The sequence below is a fragment of the Quercus lobata genome, chromosome 3, assembly GCF_001633185.2.
Source record: "Quercus lobata isolate SW786 chromosome 3, ValleyOak3.0 Primary Assembly, whole genome shotgun sequence".
NCBI classification, from domain to species: domain Eukaryota; kingdom Viridiplantae; phylum Streptophyta; class Magnoliopsida; order Fagales; family Fagaceae; genus Quercus; species Quercus lobata.
In genome coordinates this window covers 29237614-29250841 of record NC_044906.1, presented here as the reverse complement: position 1 = coordinate 29250841, position 13228 = coordinate 29237614, and the positions used below count along the sequence as shown (strand labels likewise).

General features: G+C 31.4%; 1 protein-coding gene across 1 annotated transcript; it reads left to right on the top strand.

Annotated features, from left to right (window-relative positions):
* The first annotated feature begins 957 nt into the window (after positions 1-957).
* Positions 958-8658, top strand: LOC115980172 (inositol phosphorylceramide glucuronosyltransferase 1). Its single transcript, XM_031102453.1, has 10 exons — positions 958-1361; positions 2137-2257; positions 2843-3028; positions 3718-3872; positions 5783-5890; positions 6193-6330; positions 6428-6565; positions 6764-7049; positions 7158-7281; positions 8386-8658. The coding sequence occupies exons 1-10, from the start codon at positions 1122-1124 to the stop codon at positions 8525-8527; spliced, it is 1638 nt and encodes a 545-aa protein (XP_030958313.1). The 5' UTR covers positions 958-1121; the 3' UTR covers positions 8528-8658.
* The last annotated feature ends 4570 nt before the right edge of the window (positions 8659-13228 follow it).

Genomic DNA, 13228 nt, shown 5'->3' with positions numbered 1-13228 from the left:
GCTTTTCCTTTATTTCAGTTAAGCATATTCATAGGGAAGGGAACTGTGTTGCCCACAAACTTGCTAGGCTATCAGAAATCCTTTTCTTGTCTGGATGGAGTCTGTTCCTCCAGATATTCTTGATGTTTATCAATTTGATCTTTTAAGGATGCATTAATAAAATCATTACTCCGAGGGGGTTGTTTCTCAAAAAAAAAAAAAAAATTACTTTCTTACCCACCACTAACAACAAGTAATAACCTATCATTTAGAATTTATTGTAAACATATTGTAAGAGTGTTGTAGACCTATATTTTTCATTATTTTCAGTAATTAGAATTCCATTTTTTTTTCAAAAACTAAAAATAAAAGAGAGAAGTTCTTTGTCTACAAACTTTACACTATTTTTATAACAAATTATAAGTGATAAGTTATTATTAAATCTAATTTGATTCACAACTTAAATTATTTTTTTATCCCACCCGAAACAACCACAAATAACAACCACACATCTAGAATTTGAAATCCCCATCCCATTTCCAACTTTTGAATTAAAAAGAACACGTGTTCACTTGAATTGTCCCAAAAAAAAAAAATTCTCTAGAAGACTTTTTATTTTTTGAGATAATTCTCTAGAAGACTTGTACGATAAGTTGCGAGCATGTGCACTTCCAAAGAAAAAAAAAAAAAAAAAAAGATGCGAGCATATGCCGTCTGTATGACACGGGAGACACAACCCGTTTCCTAAAGTCACAAACTCAAACAAAATAAAAATATTTTAAAACAAGACAACTAACTATTTGCCGAGAAGAAATGATATATTTATAATATTTTTATAATAAATCTTAAATGGTAGATTGTTATCGGTTATTATTGTTAAATAAAAAAGTAATTTTAGTGTTAGTTTCAAATTTGAATCAATAACAACCAACTATTATAATTTATTGTAAAAATATTATAACGTACCGTGAGATAGTCAGAGACGTCAAAGACCAAAAGCACAAAAGCAATTAAGAAAATTCAACCTCGAAGCCCTTTCAAACTTTTCCAACTATGATAAGGTTCAAACTCTGAAAAGCCTCTTCCATTATTTTCTCGAGAAATATTTCTGATCCTCCCTCCTCCTCCTCAAATCGAATTCTATGATGAAAAGATTACCAAATCTTTTGGCTGTGGTATTCTTCGTGCTAGTTCTGATTTCGATTCAATCGAAGCCGTCGTTAGGCTCATCCGACGAAGCCTACGTGACGCTGTTGTACGGAGATGAGTTCCTGTTGGGGGTTAGGGTTCTCGGCAAGTCGATTAGGGACACTGGATCTAGGAAGGACATGGTGGTTCTCATCTCCGATGGTGTTTCTGAATTCGCTCAGAAGCTTCTCGAGGTAACCTCCTCTGTTTGTCTGCCGAGAAATTCCAGCTCTCAATGCTTAATTTAGTAAATTACATCTCTGTATGCGTGTTTTATTTGGTAACTTTGTTTTTTTTTCTAAGGTTCTGTTTGGTTAGTGAGAAATTTGAGGAAGGAAATGGATATTTAGGCAATCTTACGTTTTATGATGTGTAGATTTTTGCTAAAGAGGGAAAGTTTACTAATTATGGTTACTAATTATGTTTAGTTGACTCTATTTTTGGTTTATTTTAGGTTGAATAATTTTCATGCTACGCATGGTTGCTATGGAAGTTTAGCTAGATGAAACTGAAATAAAATAAATTAAAAAATTAATTTTTTTGGGCGGGTTTTGTGCTAAAAAAAAAAATCTTTATTTTATAATTTGATAGTTAAAACAATGTAGGAAGTGGGATTTGAACACTGTTCTTATAAAGGACAGCTACTGAGCTACAAGGCTCTTTGCATTTCAATATGATTTATTATCTAGGAAGCACGGACACGGGTATGACACAGCGACACAAGCAATTTCTGCAAAATTATAACATGACTCGGTGGGTACGACACTGGTATGATACGGGTACAGCACCCCAAATGAAGTGTTTGTGTTTCCTAGTTTATTATACAATTGGTTATTTTAATTGTTGGCAATAAAAATGAAACTAACTTCATATGCTTTTGCACATCTTGGTTAGTTAAGACTAAGATATTGGTTACTTTCTAACTTCTGCTTTTTTGGTTGTGGGTGGTTTTGGTGAATAATTGTGCAGGCTGATGGGTGGTTAGTGGAGAAGATTAGTTTATTGGCGAATCCTAATCAAGTGCGTCCAAAGAGGTTTTGGGGTGTCTACACAAAGCTTAAAGTTTTTAACTTGACTAAGTACAAGAAAGGTAAAAGTTTTATGATGGAAAATGGTTTTTGTATATTATCTATGGGAAAAGAAGATGTTTGTAATAGGTGGAAATTGTTGCCAGCAATTATTATGTCACTTTGGTTATTTTAATCTGTGAATATTTGTATTTTGAAATCGAACTTTTCTTGTTACTTATAATACATATTTGTAATTTGAAGGATTAGGTTTGGTATTTTTAGTTTCTGTATTGGCATGATTGAAAAGCTCAACTTAGCTAATTTGTTTTTCATCAGAATTGTGGGGAAACCTCTGTACACAGGATTTATACACAAATCTTTGAAAAAGCTCAAATTAGCACTGTAATCTTTCAGTCTTGATTGAGTGGGTTTTTTTTTACTAATGTCCTATTTGGTGATTAATCTAAGATGTAGATCTGTTCTTTGTTTCTTCACTCTTTCTCAGCCATGAAACTGAGCTTATTAAGTTCCATCAGTATAAGATATCAGTTTATTTCTCCTTTTCTCTCATGATTCATCTGTTATGTTTTTCTGTAGTTGTTTTATTCCTAGTACAGACATTATTGTGGTCAAAAGTATTTAGGATCTTTTCAAATATTATGCAGTTGTATACCTGGATGCGGACACCATTGTGGTAAAAAATATTGAGGATCTTTTCAAATGTGGAAAATTTTGTGCTAATTTGAAGCATTCTGAGAGGCTGAATTCTGGAGTCATGGTAGTGGAACCATCTGAAACTTTATTCAGTGACATGATGAGCAAAGTGAAAACTACTTTTTCTTATACTGGAGGTAAAATTTCTTTGTTAACTGTCTATATTTTCTTTATCAATTGTGTATTTTTGCTTTACATCGTTTTGTTTACTTCATTGAGAAAGTCATTCTCTCGTCTCATTTATTGATAAAACAATTGCTGTAGATAACCTTATATTGCTTTAGATCTCTATGTTTTCTTAATCTAGAGAATCACTTTATCTTGTCTCATTTATTGATAAACCAATTGCTGTAGATAACCTTCTATTGCTTTAGATCTCTATGTTTACTTAATACAGAAAATCATTTTAAATTGTTGTCTCGTTTATTAATAAACCAAATTGCAGCATTAAATCTTATATGTGATTTCTTTGAAATTTATGGCAAACACATTTGAGCTTCCAGGTCTAATTCATTACTTGGCCTAATAAATGTAGTTCAACTTCATTATCAACACAAAATAGCCATATATGAACTAGGTAGTCTCTTTGATATATGAGTTCCATTACATATGAATTCAACTATAGTATTGGGCTCCAATTAAAATACTCAAATATCCCCCGAAGCTTTTAAATTCTTATTTAACATGACTTTAGGTGGTTCTTGCTTGTAAAAATTGGAATTATGTTACCTTTTTTTGTGTTTGCATAAATTTTATAGAAAGTTTTACTGGCTTATCAATCATATCTTCTACTCTCTCTCTCTATCTTGTTCTTTCATTTTAACAGGAGACCAGGGTTTTCTGAACTCATATTACACTGGATTTCCCAATGCACATGTTTTTGAGCCAAATTTACCGATAGATTCTAGATCAGTTCCTGAAATGCAGCGGCTATCTACTCTATATAATGCAGATGTTGGTCTTTACATGCTCGCTAACAAGGTACTGACTATGATGTATGGGTATCAAAGGAATTTCCATATTGCACACTAGTGGGCTAGTGTTGAATGTAATCTGCATACATCGAAGTATATGTTTATTTTCAGTTTGGTGTTTGATATGTATTACTAGTAAAGCATAATAATTATCTTTGAAAAATCACTTAAGATATAAGATATATCATAAGATCCTTTTGTTCTAACACAAGGCTTTTTTTTTTTGATTAGTAAAGTTAAATGATAATAGTCAACAAGGCAATTTTACTCTTAAATGATAATAGTCAACAAGGCAATTTTACTCTTGTTATACTTAAGTCTATTTAGTTAACCGCTAATTTAGTAATTGTAGGGGGCCCTGTGTTGTTGAAAATTATGAATTTCCAAAAGAAACAAAAAAAGTAAATCAGTCTTTTTTTTGGTCATTATCCAATATTTATGTTGAAGAGAGGAAGAGACAATTGAAGATAATTGCATCATCTGAATGATAATTTATTACTTAGTCAAGCACCTCTGTCAAGCAAAAATGTATTTTTCTGGTTGTAGGTTTTGAGTGTTTACAGTATCTTAACCACCTTTCAATAAACTTGCCCAAGTATGAACCTTTCTAATTCACATTAAAATTTTGCTTTTTATGATCTTAATTAGATTGGATCAGTCTATTTTTTACAGTCTATCATTATTTTACTTTTTATTTGTTTAGATATTGCAAGTCCCAGACAGCCGAAGATTAGTGGAATGAATGTTCAATTTAAAGGGTCTCATAAGTAACTTATCCCCAAGCACAGACGAATCCTATTTAACCACTCCACAGCCATCAGTCCAACTGAGTTATAAACAGAAGCTTAGTAAAAATCTAAACATGACAACTTATGCTGTGTGGTCACTTGTCAAAAGGAGGGAAGAAAAGAAAAGAAGAATAACATCATTTTTGTTGGGAGTGGCATTCTAGGTTATTAATGTTCCATTTTCATAGATAAATTACAAAGTATCCTCTTTCCGTTTTCTGATAATTGTCTCCGATGCTTATGCCTTATCGAATGATGATGGTTTTTATACAGAAAAGGCTTTTCAATTGTTGCAATTGTATTTGAAGAATTAGATGGTAGAGAATATTACTAGCAGTGCAATTTGTAACAGAGTTATGTCTTAAATGGAAGGATTTTTTTTTTTTTTTGGGAATATGTTATTTAACTGTTTAAAATGGAAGGCAATCTTTTTGTTGGGAACGTATGGGGTGTGTGTGTGTGTGTGTCTGAGAGAGAGAAAGAGAGGTGTTGGTGTTGGGGGATCAAGGTGATTACTTGTTCTTGCTTTTTTTTTGGTAAATGCATTATCACTGAATTCTCCTCCTCTTCTTCCTTTCTTTTGAGGATGGTGTTGGTGGATCAAGGTGATGACCTGTTCTTACCTTCTTTTTCTTTTTTTTGATAAGTACATTATTACTGAATTCTCCTCCTCTTCCTTTCTTTTGTTCCTTGAGCTTTCTCCACCTTCTGCAAGTTAGGGTTACAGTGACACAAATGATCCCTTTAAACTCAGAGTTATATGCATTACAATTTCAAGTGTTCTTGCTTATTCCTTTATATGTGTAAAGCAATTTCATGGATTAGATCAGTTGTAATAATGTCTGGGAACCATTTTTGTTCTAGCTCCATTTATGAAAAGAATGTAGTCATACTTGAACACTGAAAGTGCAAAATTCAATTTGCATGCTTGTGACTAACTAATGACCTCTGTTTATATTGGAGATGGAACTTTCAATACTCAGATTATAGTTGAAAAAGGTTTTCCATATAAGTTTGTGGACTGTTGGAATGATGACTCATGTAAAATGACTGCTTTTTAAATATACTTTTGATGTGCGTTTAGCTACCCAATCAAGTTGTCAAATATTTTTTTGAATGTTATATGCAGTGGATGGTGGATGAGAGTGAGCTCCGTGTTATTCACTATACACTTGGCCCCCTTAAACCTTGGGATTGGTGGACATCTTGGCTTCTGAAACCTGTTGATGTCTGGCAGGTGCATTCAAATTCTTTTACCCAATTATCTTTGTGGGAATTTTCTGATATTATTTATTCATTTCCTTGCGTGACACTTCTTTTTCCTTTTACTTTTATAAGAGGATTAGAAAAGAGAGAGAAGGGGGTGAGAGAGAGAGCGAGAAGGGGGGTTTATGGGGTGGAAAAGAGATAGCATTGCTTATGCACTGTTCAAGATGGCTTGATATTATGGTTTAGTTTGTTGTTTTATGTAGTGGAAGAGGATTAAGCCAATGAATTCATGCCTTTTTATATTCTATATTTGGTTTTTTTATGCTGCAGAATGTTAGGGAACAGCTTGCGGAATCCCTCCCTGGAACTGGTGGGGGCAGAAATCCTAATGATGATCTTCTTGTCAAATTTCTTTTTCTACTTCCATTTTGTGCTTTAGTCTTCTGTTACTATCGGTCTTTTCTTCAGGTCAGCAGTTAACAGTGTTTTTTTAACCCCCCTACTTTTTGCCCTCCCCGAGCATTTTGTTTTTGTTTGGATGTGAACACGTATTTAATTTTTGCAGACACGGGAGCACTTTGGATCATTTTGTAGAAGTTCATTATGTGATCATATCAGACACCTGTACTACAAAATTAGATCGAGTGGATCACTGACTTATAGTGGTGTTTCTACTTCAGCTACCATTAATTCCAACCATCAGGTTAGTTCTCTTTTCCCATTCTTTTAAGTTGGTTTTACAGGATCACTTATATTTTATAAGCTTTTATTCTTATATGGTATGCTGTTGTTGTACTATTGACCTATCAAATTCTGTGGCAGTGTGTGGTCATACACTGGCATTTGACAAATAATTGTCCCATAATTTTGTGTTAAAATAATTTGTTGTGATCTTAAACAGTTATCTAATGATGCACAGTCCAAGGTGCCTATTTATTTGGGTGGAATATCTGCCGTCATCTGTTTTATGGCTGTTGCGGTGTCCCTTGTACTTGCTCTAGTAATTGTGCCTCGGCAAGTGAAGCCATGGACTGGCTTGCTCTTGATGTATGAGTGGACATTCACATTGTTCATTCTATTTTTTGGAGGTTATCTGTATCTGGTTTATTTATGGGGAAAGGCAGCGGCTTTGCAAGCAGGATCTTTTTCCTCTAATCCTGAATCTTATGATGATGATTCTGGAAAAGGTTTGTTGCATCTGAGTACTTGTATTTTTAAGATGCATTGTTTTATGTGACTTCTGCCAATTAGTTACTGTTGTTCTTTAAATTGGTTGATACTTGTATGCATTTCAGGTCATCAGCGGCAAGGATTGTCTTGCGATGTTGTGACATGTTGTTATGGGTTAGGGATGGCATTTTTGGCTGTTGCAGCCCCATCTTTGCCATGCGTTTTAGGGATCACTGCTCTATTTGCAAGGTAATTTGCATAAGCATAGTGCTATATATTGACATCTTTACTTGCTTTATTTATTTTTGCGTTTTATTTTTTATTTATTTTTATTTTATTTTGTTGAAAAGATTGGAAATTGGGAAAAAATCATTTAAATATAACTTTGATGGGGGTTAAACGTAAGTAAAAAGAAATAGAAAAATATTGAATTTACTCAATGGTTGTATTATGCTTCTATCCATAAAATGATTGTAGTAGAGATGATGACGTTAAAATGGATATGTGGTAACATTTTGGTAGAAGGGTGGCCAAAATAATTAAGTCTAAGGGCTCAAACAATTTCACAACTGCTGAGGTAGCAATTTGTGATTGGTGTGCCATAAAAGTGATGTTAGTGGTGGTCTGTGTGAAAGTGACATGTCTGTATTATTCACAATCTATCAACTCAATAAATTGTGAAAAAAAGTTGTCTGTAGCATTGTTGGTGGTCAAAAATGATGTGGGTAATACTCACAAGGAAAAGCATGGATATTAGAGAGGTAAATTAGGACATGCCCTTAGATAGTCAAGTGGCATAGAATAATCCAAAGAGATGACTCCAATTATTTGAGCTAAGGTTATACTATGTTTATATGTCAGACACTATTGGCCCTCTATGACTTCCAATTTTTGTCATATAATTCTGTTCTCTTGCTTGATGCAGACATGTAATCAGTTACCTTCTGCACCTCTTTGTTTTCCCCTATAATAGTCATGCATAATTCATTTATCAATAATTACTTTTGACTCTGGGATACTTCCACAATCATTGGGCATTCGGTCCTTTCTTCTAATTATATGTAGTATTTATTGTATTATCCAAATTTCTTCCCCCCCCGGCGCGGTTTTTTTTTTCTTGAGAAATAGAGGGTCAGTTGGGTTATCTCAGTTACATTCTCTCTATTCATCCTGGAGGACTTATACATGATTACTGCCAATGAATTATAATCCCTAGGAAACACAAAAGAAAAACAATAATTGTGTACAGATATGATTGTTGTAAGTTTTGCCTTGAAATTGTTATGGTATGTTCAATTTGTTCTTGTTCGACATGCCAATAATTAAAAAAGACTTTTGTGATCTTTTTAACAGGTTAGGTTTGATGTTTGTGGGAGGACTTGTTTTGGCTTCTTTCATGACTTATGCTTCAGAGCACCTTGCAATTAGATCATTTTTGAAAGGCCGCAAAGATCGTGACACTACACGAAGTAGGAGCTTATGTTTCTTTAGTTGATTATTGACTAAAAAAGATGTAAACAATTAGCAGTGTCTCCTAATTGTAATTTATTTTACATGTATTGCCCATCGCATGATTTGTAAAATTCTGCTGAAAGTTTTGTCAATTTAGAATGCCTTTTTGTCCTAGAGTTTTGTTGTAATATTCTTTCATAAACTAGTCAGCTACAGTCTACAGAGTTCTCACTTTTTAATCAATGAGAAAAAAAAAATGGTGTATCTGGTTTTACAATATTATATTTTCTAGAAATACATTTACGTTGTAAGCCCCGGTTCCATTGCTGCTAAATGAATGATGATTAGTTGTTTGCAACCCTATGATCTTAGATAATCATTCATGCAGTTAAAAACCTTTTAAAACTGACGAGTTCTAAATAATTTCTTTACAAAATTACCTTTAGCACATTAAAGATGCTTGATATATCAAATTCTAATTGTCAAAATTTATATATTTTTTAAGTGGTTACTAATAAGAATATATTCATTTATATGTTAGATCTGATTGAGGAGAGGGTATCTCATTGGATCATATTCTTACAACACGTGGGATCCAAACACATAGGTCTACGTATACTGTAAGAGAGAGAGATTCTGAGTGTTTCATAATATATATATATATATAACTCAATTCTGATTTTGTCCATTTGTTATATATAACAAGTTATTGTGTAACACAGCTTAAAATTACACTAGGTGGGTGGTATCATTTCATTATGATTTTGTCCATTTGTTAAATATACAGGTAAATTATCAATTTAACTCAATTATGTTATCCATAATATAATATTATTAACCACAACCAGCAAAACACAAAATCATAAGCAATAAACACTGAATTTGATGAATTGATAGAGAAGTCTCCAAAGGAAAAATCACTACGAGAATAACTTATCCCAACTAAAACAATCCACTATAAAAAGAGTTTTATAATTTAGAACAAAACATTGTATCTAAGCACTATAATAGTATAATCCCAATGAATTAACTCCTTTATGCAACCCATAGAAAGTTCAGGAATCTTAACTTTCTTATGGATCCCTTCATGAATGATACATTCGTTTCAATAAAGTCGAACATTTGATATATCTTATGTATCTCATTGAAGATTTGATCCATAGTGAACTCATTGCAATAAAGGTATGTGGTTTCAAACTTTCAATTACCATCTTTCGGATCACAAGATGATTAGTGGACAAAGGACATGAATGTTTTTATATGGCATGAAAAAAAAAAGGCACAAGGTTTTTCTTTGTATATATTTTAGTTATTGACCCGTGCTCCACACAGTTTTTTGTTTAATTTATAATGTGTACTTATATAGAAAAGTTTTTATTTTTTATTTATTTTTTGTGTTGGCCTCTTTTTAATTCGTGGCTAAATTTTATTAGAGTTTTTTTTTTTTTTTTTTTTTCAATAAAAAAAGATAAGTTACAAATATCACAAGTGAGAAATTATTGAGTGCACTAGAAGGCCATGTTAGTAGTTTTCCTCCTTTTGTGTAAATTAATTGGATAAAATTTTAGTCACAAATTTACCATTTACTCGTACCTTCTAAAATATAAAAATAAATTTTTCAAGTATATGCTCTTCAACCATCAAATACATTTAGTGGCACAATGGTTTGGATTTGATTTATGTGTTTTCAAGCCATCAGGTACCGCCTACCATAGGTACAATAAACTCATTAGTTAACACACTAAAATATACCCCCCCCAAAAAAAAAAAAAAAAAAACCTGATTAGTAATGCATTTAATTGAAAAACTAAAGTCGTGAAAAAAATATACATTTTATAAACATAATTTCTTGATATTTATTTTTCAACAATTTTTACACATAGATCAATGAGGCAAAATTGACACTGAATTAATTGTTCAAGTGTCGTCTATTGGGGTTTTTTTTTTTTGGTGTGTCCTTTTAAGTCCGGTTGATTCTATGCATAAAAGGAATGGATGTTGGTTCACGTTGGTTCACGTAGAGGAATATAAAACCATTTAAAATTTGTCAAAAACATCTTATATACATTTAGATTGTTGTGTAATAATTTCTCAAGGTTGCTATTTGAAGCATGTTATTCATTCATTCTTCAATGTTTTTGACAAAACAAAGACTCCAAGTACCGCATATTTTGCAAATTTGTTGCTTTCCGAAGCAACTCCTTTCCGTTTTCCCTCCATAGTATTAACAGATGTCAAATCCAACTAATCCAAAAATATTTTTTAGGAAGATCATTTAAATTTTTGTTGAAGAGATTGACAAAGACCTCTTTATAAATATTTTCTTATTTCATTTTGGTCATTAAAATTTTCTTTTTTCATCTTGATCATTAAAATAATAAGATTAGATCTTTTGCAACCTATGATTTGAAGGAAGAGTTTTCAAGTCAACACAAGTATTTTTTAGATAATAAATCTTAGATAGAATATGAATCTTGTAGTATATGTGATTTCCTTATTAGAAATTTATTCATTGTACAACAAGAGAATAAAATGATAAACTATAATTTCATTGAGCATATTGTTTTTTATCATATTGAAGGTTAGTATTGCTAAAATTAAATCTTAGAAATCATCTATGGTCTCTTATTATAATAAAATTATTAATTATTATTGTTAAGTGAACTATAATTATTATTGCTTTTGAATATTTTAATTTATTATTTATTAGTTTTTGTCTTTATTCTTTTCAATTATTTTATTTAACAATTCAACTCAACTTTTACAACTTATTAGTCTTTCTAACCCTTTTGTGTGTGTGTGTGTGTGTGTGTATTGCATTACTCTATTAAGAATTCAACACAATAATACAATTATTAAAAAAAAAAAAAAAAAAAGTCCTCACTTCCCAATTCCTACTTTCACTACCTTACACTTAATTGTCTTTTAGTGTTAGTTGTTTACACTTTAATGCTCACCTAATCTTTTTATCTTGAGATTTAGGATCAACAAATTACTAATTTTTGTTGTTGGGCTTGCTATTTTTTTTATCAGATTTTAGATAAAATTGGTCTGTTATTAGCTTTTTCTTTTTGTTTAAAAAGGCCAAGATAAAATTTGGTGTTGAATTGATTTGTTATTAGGTTTCTTTCAGGAGGTTCAAAATTGCAATTTAGGGTGGTCAAAACAAAAAACCTTAAAAATATTATATGTAAAAAAAATAATAAAAAATTCCCCCTTAACTCTATGTGGCGCGCCACTGACTTATGGTCAAATCATGGTGACTGTTGTTTTCCAAGCAATTTCATAGGCAGCATTTTTTGACATATATGTTTTCTCCTCCTTGAGTTATCTCATTTTTCTTGCAATATGAAGATGAGAGATCTAATACCTGTTCTGCAATCAAAAGTGGAAAGGGATTGAATTTTGTAAATAAAAAGCTATAACATAGAATTATAATGAAAAATTTTAAGATTTTACCTTGCTTTCAAGCTATTTTAATATTCACTAGAATCTTCCACTACCTTTTTTGCAATGAGTGCTAGCATCAGGAAGCAAAACTATAGTGTCCTACACTTAAAAAGTGGAAAGGATTTGAAATGAAATGCTATAATATAGAATTATAATGAAAAATTTTGAGGTTTTACAATGCTTTCATTCTGTTGTAATTTTTAATGGAATCTTTTGCTACCTTTTTGGCATTGAGTAATAACTTTGGAAAAGGGATTTTGGTAATTGTAGGTTTCTTTTTTTAATATATATATATATATTTAATGTAATGCATTCTTATATATAGAAATAACTATAAGTAATGTCCCATAAAGGATAAATTATTAGGTCTATCAGGAGAATTGCCGAAATAGTAGTACTCTTGATTTTTCTAATCAATAAAACGCTGCCACTTATGCAAATGTGACACTATCTAATGGTTTTTTTTTTTTTTTTATGCTAATTAGGAATCTGATTCACACATTTACATAAATGACATTATTTCATTGGTTGGGAAGACCACTTTAGCAATCATCCTGTTGCATAATATTATGGGGTTTTTTCTTTTCATAAGAGAATGTCAATGGTTTAAAATTAGTATTTATTCCATTATAGATTTACTACTACTAAAATCAATTAGTAATAATGACTATTTATTTTCTAATAAATTAATGATTATTATTTCATTAAAAACTGTACATGCATTGATTTGGTTGTTGGTTTGGAATAGAAAAATAGTAAGAGAATGTAATTGGTTTAAAATTAATATTTATTTCATTATAGATTTACTACTATTAAAATCAATCAGTAATAATGACTATTGATTTTCTAATAAATTAATGGTTATTATTTCATTAAAAACCGTACATGCATTGATTTGGTTGTTTGTTTGAAATGGAAAAATAATGAATAATTGGTTGGACAAAGTTTAGTCAACCTTACTCAATAAAATAAAAATTACTATATATTTTGAAAATCTAACCGTTGAATTGCATGTTATTTACTCTCTTAATATACATGTCAAAATTTGTGTCAAACAGAAAGTTGGAAAGCGAAATTCTCGGCAAGTGTCGTTACCCATCTTTTTTTGCAAGCTTCAGATCATGCACCATTACTTTTGCAGATCAAGAATCATAGGAGTGGTCATGCAAGGGAACCAAGAAGTTTCAAGTTTGAAGAATCGTGGCTGCTGTGGGAGGAATGTGAAGCTATGGTTCATAAGGCATGGACGAAACCAGTGGAAATGGGCTCGGGTTTGAACAGAATTAAGGAGAGA

Excerpts from the sequence above, each read along its gene's own strand:
- LOC115980172 (XM_031102453.1), top strand. The coding sequence starts at position 1,122 with ATGATGAAAAGATTACCAAATCTTTTGGCTGTGGTATTCTTCGTGCTA. Across the intron at positions 6,566-6,763 it reads CCATTAATTCCAACCATCAG|TTATCTAATGATGCACAGTC; the intron begins GTTAGTTCTCTT and ends GATCTTAAACAG. Across the intron at positions 7,282-8,385 it reads ATCACTGCTCTATTTGCAAG|GTTAGGTTTGATGTTTGTGG; the intron begins GTAATTTGCATA and ends TCTTTTTAACAG.